At 54.0% G+C, this 17,845-nt stretch overlaps 1 protein-coding gene across 1 annotated transcript; it reads right to left on the reverse strand.

Moving 5' to 3' along the window:
- Positions 1–2,173: 2,173 nt before the first annotated feature.
- RHOF (ras homolog family member F, filopodia associated) lies at positions 2,174–15,389 on the reverse strand. The gene is made up of 5 exons (XM_032967821.2): positions 14,065–15,389; positions 12,074–12,161; positions 7,806–7,915; positions 6,558–6,692; positions 2,174–5,460 (listed from the first exon to the last, which is right to left on the reverse strand). Exons 1-5 carry the CDS (start codon positions 14,191–14,193, stop codon positions 5,287–5,289), a joined length of 636 nt encoding a protein of 211 aa, XP_032823712.2. The 5' UTR covers positions 14,194–15,389; the 3' UTR covers positions 2,174–5,286.
- Positions 15,390–17,845: the final 2,456 nt, after the last annotated feature.

Raw genomic sequence — 17,845 nt, forward strand, 5'->3', positions numbered from 1 at the left:
TCACCTCTTCAGTTGCCCGATGGGGGCTGGGGAAGATGCTCGCCTTGGGGACTTTTTCTGACCGATCGTTTTCAGCTGCACCCTGCAGGCGTCCCACGGACGCTGAGGGCGGCTGGTCTCTCCCGCCGCTTCCAGAAGAACTCTGATCCAATTTTTCCTCCTGCCCCCCCCCCCCTTATGTTCCCAAAACCCCTTCACCCCCGGGTCATATGACGTCATCCTGTTCATCCAATCGAATCCTCTTTGCGGCCGTTTTGAGCGCTCTGGCCGTTGGGGGGGGGGGGGGGGTCGCGTCATCCCCCCCCCTTCCCATTGTCTCTGTACCTGCGTCCCTCGCTGTTGACTCATCGATAATCCCCTCGCTCCCTCCAACTTAACTCAACTCTTATTTGCCTAGGGGTTTTTCCCTCCCACTCCACTGTTTACACTACCGCAGGGTGCTTGCCTTGGGGTACCATCCCCCGTGTTGTGTATGCTTCATCGCGGCCGACCTGTAAAGCTCTATGCCCCCTTTTTGGGGGGGCCGCCAAGTAATCCGGTCTGGGGGCGCTCAGCCAATTTCCTGGTCCGGGGAAACCGTGGAACGTCCCTGCTAGTGGGATCCTCGGGTGAAAACCCATCGTACCACGTGATCCCTCCTCGAGACCCTACGGGGGTGCATGCGAGTGTTTAGTGGGGCGCGCGTGCGTTCGTGGGGGGGGGGGACGGGGTGCGAGGAGCGGTGGCACCACAACTCTTTTTTTTAATGAGGGTCCTGCCAATGGTTCGCAGTAAGGGGACGGGGGGAGGGGGGGGTGCAGGAGGGTGAAACAGAACTTTATAGCACGTCGGATTCCTCCAGTAAGTAAAAATAATTCTGATTATTTCTACGTGCATCACAATTGAGTTTCTATAGGAGTTGAGTTGGGTTCCTATACGATTTGAGATTGAATTTTTATAGGATTTTAGTTGGGTTTCAATAGGAGTTGTTGGGTTTCAATGGGAGTTGAGTTGCGTTTCTATAGGATTTGAGTTGGGTTTCAATAGGATTTGAGTTGAGCTTCTATAGGATTTGAGTTGGGTTTCAATAGGAGTTGTTGGGTTTCAATGGGAGTTGAGTGGTTTCAATAGGAGTTGAGTTGAGTTTCAATGGGAGTTGAGTTGGGTTTCAATAGGATTTGAGTTGATTTCTATAGGATTTGAGTTGAGCTTCTATAGGATTTGAGGTGGGTTTCAATAGGAGTTGTTGGGTTTCAATGGGAGTTCAGTTGGGTTTCAATAGGGTTTGAGTTGGGTTTCAATAGGAGTTGAGTTGGGTTTCAATAGGAGTTGAGTTGAGTTTCTATAAGATTTGAGTTGGGTTTCCATAGGCGTTGTTGGATTTCAATAGGAGTTGAGTTAGGGTTCAATAGGAGTTGTTGGGTTTCGATAGGATTTCAGTTATGTTTCAATAGGAGTTGAGTGGTTTCAATAGGAGTTGAGTGGCTTCAATGGAACTTTAGTTGGGTTTCAATAGGAGGTGGGACCGTCAGTGTTCTGGGTCTCTTGCAAGGAGGCGAGAGACGTCCGTGTGAGCGATGGAATCACGAACTCCGAACCGTGCGTGGCACGAGAGTGGGAAGCGAAACCACATCCCGTGGCGTGGTTTGCACACAGTACACACAGAACAGTACACATGACAAGGCAGTACGCACACGTCCAGTATACTGCACACAAAGACACAGATGCCCCGTATAGCATTAACAGATATTTGGGAGTAGCACCTATGAAGGCCGATCACGAGTTGGGTGGGTGGCCAGCACCACGCCCGACCGCCTTTGTCTTCCTAGTAGCGATATTTACATACTGCGCCAGGTGCCCTTATAAATCTCAACGTCTATCCTACAAAAGTCTCTCATCACGAGGGAGAAACGCAAACAAGTAGACATGTATTTAAACATATCTAAACTAAATTTCTGTGTACACCGTATGGGTTGACGCGGTACAAAGTTCACCGCGGGGGGATCGAGGACGGATTCAAATATTCGTTACGGTTATTGAGCAGCGAGCGGGAATCGAACTCCGGGTCGCCGGGTTTTTCAGAGCGGTGCGCTAACTGCTGCGCCACCGTATATATACACACACACAGATGGTGAAACTACATGTTTTGTGGGGGGGGGGGGGGGGGGTGTGCACCGATGCAATGCACCAGGTATTATATTGTAACCTTTATTTATTTATTTGCTCACAGCCCTTCATAGAGCTTCTGTGCCCAACTAACACACCGAGGGGCGCAGACGAAGGTCGCGCCGTCGTCTAAGACGCAGTGGACATGCATTCCCGGCGGAGCAGGACACACCCCCCCCCCACTCCCTGAAAACTTGAGTCTTGACATTCAATTGCTACTGTTCTGGATAAATAACGGTGTATTATTATTATTGTTGTCTTCATGCTGTCTACGCAGGGAAGTCAGTGCGTGGTGCGCGCGTGGTAATGCGCCAATCGCAGCGATCGTTGGCGTTTGCGCAACCTTTTTAACCCTGCGGTGGAAATTCCACATTCCAGTGACGCTAGACAGTTCGTCCACTGAGCTGACCTCTGTTGACTTGGAGTGGCTTTTCACGACAACACGAGGACCCAAAACAGACCTCCCACCTGCCCAAGGGCGATCCTCCAGGGCCCGTGCAAACTTTATTCGCCTCTCAGCTTTGATATGAACACATCGTCGTGATGAAGACGACGATGACGCTGATGACGCTACAGCTGCTGATAATGATGACGCTGCTAATAGATAGGTCACGAAGATGTTGCTGCTAACGAGGGTTCATGCTGCTGCTGCTGCTACTGGCTGCTGTTGATTACAATCTTAATGGGGCTTATGGTGATGATGATGATGCAGCTGCCGATAATGAGATTGATGCTGTTCACTAAACTTTCCTGCTGATGATGCGCGATGTTAGTGCTAATAATCCTGATGATATTACTGCTGATGATCCTAATGTTGCTGATGATATTGCTGCTGATGATGAAGTTGATGGTGCTGATGATGGTAATGAGGTTGATGCTGCTAATGATGATGACTTCAGCCACACGTACCACCGGATGTATGGTACGTGCCGTGCCCGTACCAACGAACACACATTTCAATCGCTCGATACTGCGCGTTAGGCAAAGCAGCACCCCCCACAGTGTCAACACAAGTTGTATTCACGCCACAACACAATACTTTACATTTCGACTTAAAACTTTCGTGACTGCAGGAATTCATCTTCTTTGGTTTTTTTTCGGTAAAGCCACGTAGATCGAAATAAAAAAATAATAAAGAAAAACACAAAAATAATTTTAAAAATAAATTTATTCACTTTATTTGTATAATTTTTTTCTATCTACGTGACTTTACCGAAAGAACCAAAGAATATGAACACAATACTTGTTTTGTAATAATAAAAACGCAGCTATAGTGTGCGCCCGTGATAAATAATGATCAAGTACAAGAGAGTATTGACGGTCGATTTTTAAAAAAACGTTGCTACGCGAAACTCCTCCTCTGCCGCTGCTCCTGCCACGTGTTCAGTACCCGGGCCACAGCGAGCTCTGCACCACGGGGCCTCTACAGGGCTGCTGGGGGGGGTGGGCACGGGCTGTGACGAGGGGTGCGTGGTGGTGCGGGTAGCTCCGCAGCACCGCCGTCTTCGTCACAGTGGACGCGTTGGAGAAAGTCCGCGCGCTTTGACGCTCCTGGCTCACGATCAGTGACCGTCAGTGATCATCCAGATCATCCACGCGTCCTCCCCCCCCCCTCTCCCCGCCCCTCCGATTGGTAGCTTGGAAGGGGCTCAGGGTCATCGCTTCCTTCCTTCTGACAGATGCCGCAGCAGTAGCATAGTAGCCCGTTGCGCCGTGACTTCCTCCAGAGGGTTTTTGCTCTTCATCTCAGCCCCGTCGCGGGGCTGTACACTGAAGGGTGGAGGTGGGGGGTTTCCACCCACCCACCCTGCTTATCAGTAGCGTAGCTATCGAGTGCGCAGGCGGTGCAACTGCACCGGGGGGGGGGGGGGCACTGCACCCCAGAGGGACCCGGGTGTCACGTGACGGATAAGAGGCGAGATTGAGGCAGCAAGGGGCCCAATTTCAATCCTTGCAGCAAGGGCCCATTCCGACCACGCTCGCCCACGTGGGTCTCCACGCGAGTCGTCGTGTCTCTGGCTGGGCCTCCGGGTCTCCTCTCTACACGACTTTCGGGTCTCACACCGCCACTTTGCTGCTGTTTGCTGTTTACAGAATGGCAACGCTGTCCGCATTCGCTCCGGGTCGCTCACAGCCGCCATCCGAAGGTTGTCCAGCCGGAATATTTGGCTACTGCTTTAAATTTCCACGCGATGAGCCACTTCGTTGAGCTGTCGTTTGTGGCCAGGTCGCTTCTGACAAAGAGCTACAAAGATCGGTGGGCCTTACCTGGTAGAATAATAAAAAGAAAATAGTTTAGATCCTTGGCACGCCCCTCCCACTCCCATCTCGATCTCCACCACCCCGCTCGGGTTGCCACCTGTCCCGGTTTTCCCAGGTTGATCTGTTGTGGAGGCACCAAATAAATAATAATGAAATAATTCGCCTCCCTCCCGTATCTCTCCCTCCACGTAAAAATATATAGACTTTTTTTTACACATCCCCATCAGCCGCGCGCGGCCTTCTGGGAGCGAACAATTTCAGAAGCTAATTGGTTCAAAACAATCGAGCGCTGGACCGGTTTCGACACTCAATGTTCTCAACAACAACGACAGCAGCAGCAGGGTCAGGGTCAGGCTCGCGTGAACAAACGCTGGCGATGCCTGCTGCTGCCCTGCGGAAGTCTGGGAGTCCTCTCGGTGACGGGGCAGCAGAGGGGTAGCATAGAGGTCCCTCTCGGCTTGCAGACGACTCGAGGAACGTGTCCGGAACAGACGTCTGGACTTTCACACACGCGATGTTGTGGTGGGTGGGTGGTGGTGGTGGTATTGGTTCGGATTTGACGTCGATACGATTCAGAGGGAGGAGTGGGTGGGTTGGGGGGGGGGGAGATTCGGAGGTCTCAAGGTCTTCTTGAGACATCAGCAGCAGCAGCCTCCCGTCGGGTGTCCCATGTCACATGTCGGGATGCTCGCGAGTAGCGGCAGCCACTGCGGGGTCCTTAGACGCTGTGGGAGGGGGAGGGGGGGGGGGTAGCAGGTGGGGAGGGGGGGCGGCCCGCCACACGCGGCGGGATCACCGCGGCGTTCGGGCCGCTGCGCTCAGAGTAGAGCGCAGGCCTTGAATCGCCGCCTCTTGGAGGCGGTGACTCAAGGCCTGCGCTCAGAGCAGAGCGCAGGCCTTGAGTCGCCGCCTCTTGGAGGCGGTGCGCAGCGCCGCCCGCTCCTGGAGGGCCGCGGAGGCCGCCTCCTTGAAGATGGTCTCCACGTTGTCGCGGTCCTTGGCCGAGCACTCGATGTAGTCGCGCGCCTCCACTTCCTTGGCCAGGGCGGCACCCTACGCCGCCAGGGCAGAGCGCCCGCGCGTGAGAGTCAGGCCGTGGGAGCGGTGGCGCAGCGGTTAGCGCGCTGAGCTACGAACCCCCGGCGACCCGAGTTCGGTTCCCGCTCACCGCCGAACGCCGGTGACGATTATCTGAACCGGTTCTGGGCCTTCCCTATGTCGACTCGGCCTCAATTGAGTACCTGGTGCGGTGTTTAAACGTCGCCACTGGGGAGACAAAGGCGGCCGGGCGTGGTGGTGGCCACCCACCCCATCGTGTGCCGTTCCGGCCTTCATCGGTGCTGTCTCGCTAACAGCACTTGCCCCCAAACGGTCTGCTGAAGGCTATACGGGGGATGTATGTCTTTGTTTTGCGTAAATGCATCAACACGCACACACAAAGTGAACTCTCGATTAAAGCCGTCTATATAGACACTAGCTTTTTTGCCCTTCCAAGGACGGGTGTATATTGCAGTAAAGCTGAAATATTCAATAGAAAAATTGTTCAGCTCATGATTATTAATGAGGGGGGGTTGGCCCATGTGGAGTGACGTCACCGGATAATGGTTATTGGGGAGGGGTGCGGCATGTGGAGTGACGTCACCCCCTCATGGTTATTGTGGAGGGGTGCGGCATGTGGAGTGACGTCACCCCCTCATGGTTATTGTGGAGGGGTGCGGCATGTGGAGTGACGTCACCCCCTCATGGTTATTGTGGAGGGGTGCGGCATGTGGAGTGCGCGACCTTCTTGTGCGTGAGTGTAAATTTCCACGCGGGCAGGAATATTTATTAAGAAGGGGGGGGGGTGGGCCTCATGTGGAGTGACGTCACGCGGGAGGGTGGGCCTCATGTGTCGTTAATGTTGTGATCACATTACTGATTAGCTGATTGGTGTCTCGCTTGTACGCGATTGGCTGATCACTGACCTGCATGTTTCTAATCGTAAAACCAACTTCCACGTGAATGAATCATCACTCACCTACTTGCACGTGATTAGCTGATCGCTGTCCTGGTCATCCGCTCACACACCTGCTCTCAGGTGATTGGCTGGCGGCTCACCTGCTCCCACGTGCTAACACACCTGCTCTTCGCGCGATTGGCTGGTAGCTCACCTGCTTGTACGTGATTGGCTCCTGGCCCCCACTGCGCAGCTTGCGAACCTTTTCTCGATCCTTGCGTAGATCCGTCTTGCAGCCAATGAGGAACGAGGGCACCCCGGGACAAAAGTGTCTCATCTCTGGGTTCCACTAGAACAGGAATCATCAGTTACTCAGCACATCCAAGGATCATCATCATCATCAGCCAAGATCTATCCGCTGTCGGATTAACACCTCCCCAAGTCGTAGCCATCTCCTGCGGCCTCACGATGCAGAGATCTCTCAGTCAATTCTGCACACGAGCCGATTTTATCGCTCCATCTCCGTGCTCCTACGCCCTCTCTCTCTCCCTCGTGCGTTCTCCTCCTTTGGCTGCCGATCCGTCGTTCGTCTCGACCACCGGTCAGCGATCCCTCCGAGCGACGCCTCCTGCCCAACGCCCATGCACGTGTCTTGTCCCCAAGGCCGTAGTCATGGAGTCAACATTGGGGGGGGGGGGGACCAAACTTCCAGGGGGTCTGGGGTACCCCCCCCCCCCCAGGAAAAAAACATCTAAATTTGAAAACTAATTTCCTGCCTAAAATATTTAACAAAAATTCACTTACACATGGGATGGACTTTTTCTTTATTTTGTACAATAATGTCTAATAGTGGTATTGTATTTGCATTGCTCTGTTTTTACTTGTTTAGCTTTTCTTGTTTCATTGTATGTAATGGCAGCGATTAGGGATTTAATAAAGTACAACCATAACCACAATCATATAAACAGAAATCTATGCCATTGTTATATGAAGACAAATCCAGATTTTGTGGCTAAGGTTTATCAAATTGTTGTTTTTATTAACATAGCATCGCAATTATAATGTCTAAAAAATATTTTTAGAGCAATATATTGTCGGGGGGGGGGGGACATTTTGAGCATATTTTATTATTTGGAGGGGATGTGTCCCCCCCCCAATATATATTATAATTACGGCCTTGGTTGCCCCTAAAGGTCAAGACGACGTCTCGAACTCGCGTGAGGGTCTCCGACGCGTGGACGCGTCTTCCCGTCTCTCGGTGTCATTCCAAATTGCGCGTCTCTCCGTTCTTCTCTGCCATTGACGACCGCCTTCTAGCCCAGCGTCTCGGCGGTGTCGTCTCAGTTGTCTGACCCCCCCCCCCCCACCACGATTCACCCGGCCACCACGATTCTGCTCGTCACTTTGACCCTGTGGACCCCCCACCCCCATCCCCCTTTGCAACTGCGGTGCCCAGCATCACCTTCTGGACGATGTTGTCGAAGCTCGTGGGACACATGACGTCATAGCAGAGCAGCACAACGCTGGCTCCGTTATAGCAGAGGGGCCGAAGGCGATCGTAGTCTTCCTGACCTGCTCGACGCCGGGAGGGATGGGGGGGGGCGGGAGAAGAGGGGGGGGTAGTGGTGGGGGGCGGGGTGCACAGGTGAGCTGCTTGCGTTGTGGCCGAAACGTCGTGAGAATTGTATAATGTAAATTTTTTTATTATTTAATTATTTCCCTTCTACGTGGTGACTTTACCGAAAGAACCAAGAATATGAATCCCTGCAGTCACGAAAGCTTTCAATCGATTTGAAGCATGTTTTATTTTCAAAATAGAAATATGGTTTGGGGGGGGGCAGAGCTTTGTGACGTCATATTTGAGGGGGGGTCCGACTTTTTGTGACGCCGTGTGACGAGGGGGGGGAGGGTCAAAAATCGTCCAAAATCGCGTGACGTCATTTACGGACGGCCCCCTAATGCTAAAACAACTTCTGCAACAGTGTCCCGGACGAATTGAGCAGGACCCTCCTCGAACTAGTCTTGGCACTCGGTGAGGCTCTCCTGGCGGGGGAGGGGGGGGGGCGGGAGAGATTGGCACGGGGCAGCGGAAGACCGCCAATAGGTGCCACACCTGCCACAGAGCCTACGGCCAGCAGCAGTGGTAGCGAGCACGGAGGAAGTGCTGATACGCGTTCTGTGGCGAGAAATCGGAAACGCGTCGAGGAGCGTTCACCGCTGCGGCTCTGCTCGCACGCGGTACTCTCACACCCACGCGGTACCGCCTGCTACAGCTGTACGTGTGCAATGGGGGTGGTGGGATGGTTTGGAGCGGTGGTGCAGCGGTTAGCGCACTGCGCGCTACGCACCCAGCGAACGAAATTGAGTTCAGTTTCCCGCTCACGCATAACGGCAGTTGAAGCGAATTTCTGAAATCGGTCCTGGATCGAGTCGACTTTGACTTGAGTACCTGGTGCGACGTGCGAGCATCACCAGTGGGGAGACAAAGGCGGCCGGGCGTGAGTGCGCCGTGCCGGACTCGTGGAGTGTCATTTCTGAACCGGTTTTCTCGGACGCCGGCTTCACAAATCCTGCACTGACCAGAGTGCCTCAGTATGCTCAAAACGACGCTGTGTAGAAGCCGTCGTCCAGCAGTTGACTGACAAGCACGCGCGCGGCCGCCTTTGTCTCCCCAGAGCCGATATTTTCATATCGCCTTTGACATTTCACCACACCAGATAGTCATTTGAGGCTGAGTCCACCTACGGGGGTGGGTGGCTATGGCGCACGCGCACACATTTTGACACATCAAAGACCTACACACATACATGCACACACATCACACACATTTTGACACACGTACAAAACACACACACACATACGTTGACACATCAAAGACCCACACACATACATGCACACACATCACACACATTTTGACACACGTACACAACACACACACACATACGTTGACACATCAAAGACCTACACACATACATGCACACACATCACACACATTTTGACACACGTACAAAACACACACATACGTTGACACATCAAAGACCTACACACATACATGCACACACATTTTGACACACGTACAAAACACACACACACACATACGTTGACACATCACAGACCTACACACATACATGCACACACTTCACATACATTTTGACACACGTACAAAACACACACACACACACGTTGACACATCAAAGACCTACCCACACACATGCATCACACATCAAACACGCAAACAACACCGTGTGTGCTGGTACTGGGAGCAATGTGGAAGCAAAGTATTGAAAGGTCAAGGCCCCATAGATGGGTACTTGACTTCACAAATGCAAAATCTGTGACAATAAAGTAAAACAAAAAAATCCGAATGATCGGATCCTCATCCTTGACACAGCTGCTGCTGCTGCTGCTGGAACACATGCGCAGCTCATCACGTGGGCGAGCTGCTCCCGGTGAGCAAGTCGTGGAAATTCCACATTCCCATGGCCGCAGCCAGTGACCGTAATATAAGATCTCCCGTTGACCGCGCACGAAGTCGTGATAATTTCACCCCCGTAGCTCTCACAAAGGGGGTCAAAGAAGGGTTCACCTATGAAGGCCGGCACGGCACACGAGGGGGGTCTGTGGCCAGCACTACGCCCGACCGCCTTTGTCTCCCCAGCGGCGATGTTTTACACACCGGACCAGATACTCATTTGAGGCTGAGTCGATCTAGCGGAGATGCCCATGGACCGGTTCAGATAATCGTCACTGGTTTTGACTGTGATCTGGAATCGAACCCGGACGGGTGGGTTCGTAGCGCAGCGCGCGAATCGCTACACTATCGCTCCCCACAACAACCACCGCCCACACACTCACGCGTGCTGCACGCATTCACCGTTTGCGCTCAGCGATGAATCCCAAGCGGCAGATCCGGCGATAAAAACCGGCTCTACCGTGACCCGGACAGACCGGGTGGGCCCCCCATCTGATGTGGGTATCCAAACAAAGACAAATATCCCCCGTATTGCACAAACAGAAGTGCTGTTAGCGAGCACCTATGAAGGCCTGCACGGCACACGAGGGGGTGTGAGGCCAGCACCACGCCCGGCCGCCTTTGTGGCGATGTTTTATAGACACCGCACCAGGAACTTATTTGAGGCTGAGTCGACCTAGGGGAGGCTCAGGACCGGCTCAAATAATTGTGTTTGCCGTGAGCGGGAATCGAACTCGGGTCGCCGGGTTCGTAGCGGGCCTCCACTTACCGCTCCCTTGCAGTGTATCGCACGCACTATCCATGCAGTACACCTTACACATGCACGTGTACTTGTATGTGTACTGTTCATGCAGTGCCGAGTTTATCCCGAACGACGATGGTGGAACGCCAGCCAGACCCACCCTTCCACGTGGTGTCCACGCGGTACTGCGGTGGTGGTGGTGGTTGTGCATAGATGCGTTGGTTCAAATTTCAAGTTGATTTTGTTCTAACAGGTGAGAAGTCGAGAAGTAAGGATGGCTTCATTTGTAAGAGTGAGTGAGTGGATAAGTGGGTGAATGAGTTGGCGGATGAGATGGTAGGTGAGTGAATGATTGAGTGGATGAGTGGGTGAATACGTTGGTGATGTTTTAGGACATTTTATGTCATGGGCAGTATCAGCTCTTTGTGTACAAAGGTGTGTGCGTGTACCAGCTGATAGTGTACACAACCACACAGGTGTGTGTGTACCAGGTGATAGTGTACACAACCACGCAGGTGTGTGCGTGTACCAGCTGATAGTGTACACAACCACACAGGTGTGCGTGTACCAGCTGATAGTGTACACAACCACACAGGTGTGTGTGTACCAGCTGATAGTGTACACAACCACGCAGGTGTGTGTGTACCAGCTGATAGTGTACACAACCACACAGGTGTGTGTGTACCAGCTGATAGTGTACACAACCACACAGGGGTGTGTGTACCAGCTGATAGTGTACACAACCACACAGGTGTGTGTGCGTGTACCAGCTGATAGTGTACACAACTACACAGGTGTGTGTGTGTGTACCAGCTGATAGTGTACACAACCACACAGGTGTGTGTGTACCAGCTGATAGTGTACACAACTACACAGGTGTGTGTGTACCAGCTGATAGTGTACACAACCACACAGGTGTGTGTGTACCAGCTGATAGTGTACACAACCACACAGGTGTGTGTGCGTGTACCAGCTGATAGTGTACACGACCACACAGGTGTGTGTACCAGCTGATAGTGTACACAACCACACAGGTGTGCGTGTACCAGCTGATAGTGTACACAACCACACAGGTGTGCGTGTACCAGCTGATAGTGTACACAACCACACAGGTGTGTGTGTACCAGCTGATAGTGTACACAACCACACAGGTGTGTGTGTGTACCAGCTGATAGTGTACACAACCACACAGGTGTGTGTGTGTACCAGCTGAAAGTGTACACAACCACACAGGTGTGCGTGTACCAGCTGATAGTGTACACAACCACACAGGTGTGCGTGTACCAGCTGATAGTGTACACAACCACACAGGTGTGTGTGCGTGTACCAGCTGATAGTGTACACAACCACACAGGTGTGTGTGTGTACCAGCTGATAGTGTACACAACCACACAGGTGTGTGTGTACCAGCTGATAGTGTACACAACCACACAGGTGTGTGTGTACCAGCTGATAGTGTACACAACCACACAGGTGTGTGTGTACCAGCTGATAGTGAGTGCACTCGCGCCCGTACCTGCCGTGTCCATCACCTGCAGCGCCAACGAGAAGCCGTCCATGGTCACTACGGCCTGGTGCTGCTCGTAGACGGTGGCCGCGTACTCCTGTGGGGGTGACGGGGTCGGGGGTAGTGTGTGTGGGGGTGACGGGGTCGGGGTAGTGTGTGTGGGGGTGACGGGGTCGGGGGTAGTGTGTGTGGGGGTGACGGGGTCAGGGGTAGTGTGTGTGGGGGTGACGGGGTCGGGGGTAGTGTGTGTGGGGGTGACGGGTCGGGGGTAGTGTGTGTGGGGGTGACGGGGTCGGGGGTAGTGTGTGTGGGGGTGACGGGTCGGGGGTAGTGTGTGTGGGGGTGACGGGGTCGGGGGCAGTGTGTGTGGGGGTGACGGGGTCGGGGGTAGTGCGTGTGGGGGTGACGGGGTCAGGGGTAGTGTGTGTGGGGGTGACGGGGTCAGGGGTAGTGTGTGTGGGGGTGACGGGGTCGGGGGTAGTGTGTGTGGGAGTGACGGGGTCGGGGGCAGTGTGTGTGGGAGTGACGGGGTCGGGGGTAGTGTGTGTGGGGGTGACGGGGTCGGGGGTAGTGTGTGTGGGGGTGACGGGGTCGGGGGTAGTGTGTGTGGGAGTGACGGGGTCGGGGGTAGTGTGTGTGGGGGTGACGGGGTCGGGGGCAGTGTGTGTGGGAGTGACGGGGTCAGGGGTAGTGCGTGTGGGGGTGACGGAATTGGGGGGGGGGGGGGTGACACACACGTGGTGGGGGGCCCGATGGAGTTTAGTTCATAATGGCCGTGTCAGATGACGTGAGCCGGCACCGCTGAGATCCTGGCATCTCATCTGAGTGAGTTCACGGCCAGTGAGGTCACGGGGCAGCTCGGACTCGAATAATTCGTCGTCAATTTTGTCACGGACGCGACCCGTGACGCGTGCGCGTGTCACAATCGACGCGGCCCTGGCCACACAACCCGTGCACACAACCCGTGCACACAACCCGTGCTCACAACCCGTGCACACAACCCGTGCACACAACCCGTGCACACAACCCGTGCACACAGCCCGTGCTCACGCGAGACGTTCCATCTCATGGGGGGGGGGGGGGGGGGGGTTACAGGTGGAATGTGTTTGAATGAATGAATGAATAAATAAATAACGGCGATGAGACTACCACGTGGGCGCACACCCAATTTTCTTTTTAAAGACGGTCTCGATGGACTGACCACGGATACCAACGAGGTGGACTCAAATAAATAAACATTAATCAAGTTTAAGGCAAGAATGACTTGCACAGAAACTCGTAAACTAACATAGAGACCCCCCCCCCCCTCATATTTAGCGAGACCCCCATCGACGTGCAGAGAGCGCGGGGTGAGTGGTGAGAGAGTGCGGGGTGAGTGGTGAGAGGGCGCGGGGTGATTGGTGAGAGGGTGCGGGGTGAGTGGTGAGAGGGTGGGGGTGAGTGGTGAGAGAGTGCGGGGTGAGTGGTGAGAGAGAGTGCGGGGTGAGTGGTGAGAGAGTGCGGGGTGAGTGGTGAGAGGGCCACGGGGTGAGTGGTGAGAGAGTGCGGGGTGAGTGGTGAGAGAGAGTGCGGGGTGAGTGGTGAGAGAGTGCGGGGTGAGTGGTGAGAGAGTGCGGGGTGAGTGGTGAGGGAGTGCGGGGTGAGTGGTGAGAGAGAGTGCGGGGTGAGTGGTGAGAGAGGGTGCGGGGTGAGTGGTGAGAGAGTGCGGGATGAGTGGTGAGAGGGCGCGGGGTGAGTGGTGAGAGAGGTTGTACGGGGTGAGTGGTGAGAGGGTGCGGGGTGAGTGGTGAGTGGGCACGGGGTGAGTGGTGAGTGGGCACGGGGTGAATGGTGAGTGGGCACGTGGTGAGTGGTGAGTGGGTGGGGGTGAGTGGTGAGTGGATGGGGGTGAGTGGTGAGTAGGCACGTGGTGAGTGGTGAGTGGGCACGGGGTGAGTGGTGAGTGGGCACGTGGTGAGTGGTGAGAGGGCACGTGGTGAGTGGTGAGTGGGCACGCTCACCAGAGGGAACTCCCCTTTGGTGAAGACGGTGAGCAGGGAGGTCTTCCCGCAGCCGCCATCGCCCACAATCACCACCTTGGTGCTCTGCTGCTCCTTGACGCTCCCGTTCGTCACGGCCCCCCCAGACATAATGCCCCCCACACACACACACAAACCTATACCTCTCCTCACCTAAGACGCCCCCCCCACCTCCAAACCCCTGCTTCAACCCTGTGGCCAGTAGGAGCAGCAGCGAGGCAGGAGTGAAGACCGTCAGACTGGGTGGGGTGGGGAAGGCGTCTAGCAGGCAGAGCGAACGGCCCCAAACCGGAGCCTTCGGTTGGAGCGACTTGGATGCAGAAGTGGCACACGTGCAGGCAACTTGATTATAGCGGTACGCGTCCAGACGACTCGACCAGAGGTGGACACGTGCGGTGACGACTCGACCAGAGTTGAACACGTGCGGTGACGACTCGACCAGAGGTGAACACGTGCGGTGACGACTCCACCAGAGGTGGACACGTGCGGTGACGACGCCACCAGAGTTGAACACGTGCGGTGACGACTCGACCAGAGTTGAACACGTGCGGAGACGACTCGACCAGAGTTGAACACGTGCGGTGACGACTCCACCAGAGGTGGACACGTGCGGTGACGACGCCACCAGAGTTGAACACGTGCGGTGACGACTCGACCAGAGTTGAACACGTGCGGTGACGACGCCACCAGAGGTGGACACGTGCGGTGACGACGCCACCAGAGTTGAACACGTGCGGTGACGACGCCACCAGAGGTGGACACGTGCGGTGACGACGCCACCAGAGTTGAACACGTGCGGTGACGACTCGACCAGAGGTGGACACGTGCGGTGACGACTCCACCAGAGTTGAACACGTGCGGTGACGACTCCACCAGAGGTGGACACGTGCGGGCGACTGAAGTTAACCGCAGTTGCCTTGCTCGAGCTACGCGTCCCCTGCCACTCGGCTAGACACTTTGCAGGGTCATCAGCAAACGGCGAGCTCGTTTCACTTCTCTCGCTCTCTCTCTGTCTGTGCCCGCGTGCGATCCCTCACCTGTGCGAGAGTGTTGTTGGCTCTCTCACACCCCGGAGATCAGCGCGTGTCGGGTCCTGCAGAGCAGGGCATTCTGAACATTCTGAAACCCGAAAGAGCGGTGTTGGGTGAGCGACGACGAGGGTGTGGGGTGAGGGAGGGAGGGGAGGGGAGGAAGTGGTAAACTCGCCTACCGCACTTTTCTGAGTCAGCTAGTCACACAAAAAAAACCCCCGTGTAGCCTTAACAGACTGTAGGGGCAAGTGCTGTTAGCGAGCACTTATGAAGGCCGGAACGGTACACGAGGGGGGGTGGGTGGCCAGCACCACGCCCGACCGCATTTGTCTCCCTAGTGGCAATGTTTTTATCCACCGCACCAGGTACTCATTTGAGGCTGAGTCGACCTAGGGGAGGCCCAGGACTGGTGTTGGCCGTGAGCGGGAATCGAACCCGGGTCGCCAGGTTCATAGCGCAGTGCGCTAACCGCTACACCACACACATTCACACACGCACGTGTACACACGTACACACACACACACACTGTACACTTACCCGTGCATACTCATACATAATCACACGTGTACATAGAAAACAGAGATAAGGGGGGAAATAGCTCCCCCGCATAGCCTTAACAAACTGTTAAGACAAGTGCTGTTAGCGAGGACATACTAAGTCCGGGACGGCGCACGAGGGGATGCAATGGCCAGATCCACGCCCGGCCGCCTTTGTCTCCCAAGTGCTTGTGTTCAGACACCTCGCCGCTTGTGCAAACTCTAATTAGGGGAGTGACCCTGGGTCTGCTCAAGTTATCACTCGCCACAACTTGGTTGCAACTTGATTGCATGCGACTGAATCTTCGCTCATAACGTGGACGTCTCTGCAACCGGTTGCGAGCAGTTGCGCAATTCGGTTGCTCGCTGTCGCGAGGGACTTGCAACCGGCGCTCCGTATCTCGGCGTTCCATCGCGCGCTGCGCGGTTTTGCCAACTCGGACCTCATTGTATTTCTACACACGTGACTTTACCGAAAAAAAAAAACAATGAGTAAATTTATGCAGTCACGAAAGCTTGAATACTTTATTATTCCGACCTGGTCGTTACGATGCTGAATAAAAACGCTGTCCTAGCAGCTTGCTGCGCGCCTATTCGCTCGGACGCGGACAAAAGCAGTTGCAATCGATTTCAAGGACAGTGCCACTATCATTATCAGAGTTGTCTCTTTTTGATTTAAAGCTTTCGTGACTGCGGTAATTCATATTCTTTAGCTCTTTCGGTAAAGTCACGTTGAAGGGAAACAATAAAATAATAAAATATATATTAAAAACACAAAAATATATTTTATTATTTTATTGTTTCCCTTCAACGTGACTTTACCGAAAGAGCTAAGAATATTTGTCTCTTTTTGTTTGCATTTTGACTGCTCGTGTTGTGGTTATTGCAAACATGATCCCCTTGTTTAAAGGTGTCAGTTTTTGTGCCAGATAAAAGGGTAAAAACCTATTACTATATCTTGCTACCGGCAAAGGAGGTCTCAAAATGTAAATGCTCACCCCGAGCCCTCAATACTCTGATAGTGCGCTGTTTTTGAGTTGTACGCCTTTTGGCGTCTTCTGGTCCAACACCAGTGGAGACTAAAGGGCTCTAAGAAAAGCCGTCTCGGGTGTGGACCAATCAATTTCAAGGACAGTGCCAACATCATTATCAGAGTTGTCTCTTTTTGTTTGCATTTTGCCTGCTTGTGTTGTGGTTATTGCAAACGTGATCCCCTTGTTTAAAGGTGTCAGTTTTGGTGCCAGCTAAAAGGGTAAAAACCTATGACTACTACTACTACAGTTGCAGGCGAGTTGAGTCGCGTGAATGCAGTCGCCCGGGCGGGTACGGACGCCACTGCCCAGCCTCATGCAACTCGCACGGTTTCACACTGGCGCTGTGAAAATGGGTGCATGGGTGCATGGGCCTTCCCTCCCACCCCCGTCGGCCTCCTATTTAAAGAAAAATAAGTCTGAGAATCAACTCTTGAAGTCTGAGAGGTGTTTCGGGGGATGGGGAGGGGCAGATGTGCATCTAGACAGGGGGGGGGTCCTGATATATTCTATAACGTTTCTTAAGTCGGGTCCTACATCACTAATAATAAGGAACTATTTTACCAAATTTTGTCTCTGGTAAAAGTAAAAAAATGCCAATTTTCGGGCTCTCAATTATTGGGGATGGAAGGGCCCCCCCCCCCCACCTCTCCTCCCCCTCCTTGGATCCACCACTGTGGGTGTGGGGGGAGGGGCACGGGAGCAGGAGAAACGTCACAGGAGTCGGAATTCCGACTCGCCGTGACGTCGCCGTGACGTCGAGGGCGGTTAGCGACCGCGTGCCGCACCGTTTCAACATCTCCTGCCACGACAACGGCGAGGTTGGGACATCGCGGCCCCCTCGACTCGAGCCGCGTTGGCGCGGGAGACGTTTCCCATGCGGCGATGGGGCATCTCGCTGTTGGCACCACCATCATCATCATCATCAAACATTGGCCGTCCGTCATGAAACCTTGGTGGTCTCCCTTTTCAATTCAAGTTTGTTTTGTTGAACCGCGTGCGAACTCGAGAGAGGCCAGGATCGCGTCTCGTTTGCAAGAGTGACCCGGCTCACCAGAAGTGGCAAAGGAAAAGCGAAATGAAGTTGCAGCGGATGAAGAAAACGAGAAATCGGCGCACAGAACAAACGCGTCACAATGGGAATTTTACTGCACGGGCACGAATC

This window comes from Petromyzon marinus, chromosome 38 (assembly GCF_048934315.1).
Source record: "Petromyzon marinus isolate PM22_M1 ecotype Great Lakes invasive population chromosome 38, UKy_Petmar_22M1.pri1.0, whole genome shotgun sequence".
In the NCBI taxonomy this organism is placed as follows: domain Eukaryota; kingdom Metazoa; phylum Chordata; class Hyperoartia; order Petromyzontiformes; family Petromyzontidae; genus Petromyzon; species Petromyzon marinus.

Excerpts from the sequence above, each read along its gene's own strand:
- RHOF (XM_032967821.2), bottom strand. The coding sequence starts at position 14,193 with ATGTCTGGGGGGGCCGTGACGAACGGGAGCGTCAAGGAGCAGCAGAGC. Across the intron at positions 7,916-12,073 it reads GCAGGTGATGGACACGGCAG|GTCAGGAAGACTACGATCGC; the intron begins GTACGGGCGCGA and ends GGCGTCGAGCAG. Across the intron at positions 6,693-7,805 it reads TCGACAACATCGTCCAGAAG|TGGAACCCAGAGATGAGACA; the intron begins GTGATGCTGGGC and ends TTCCTGTTCTAG.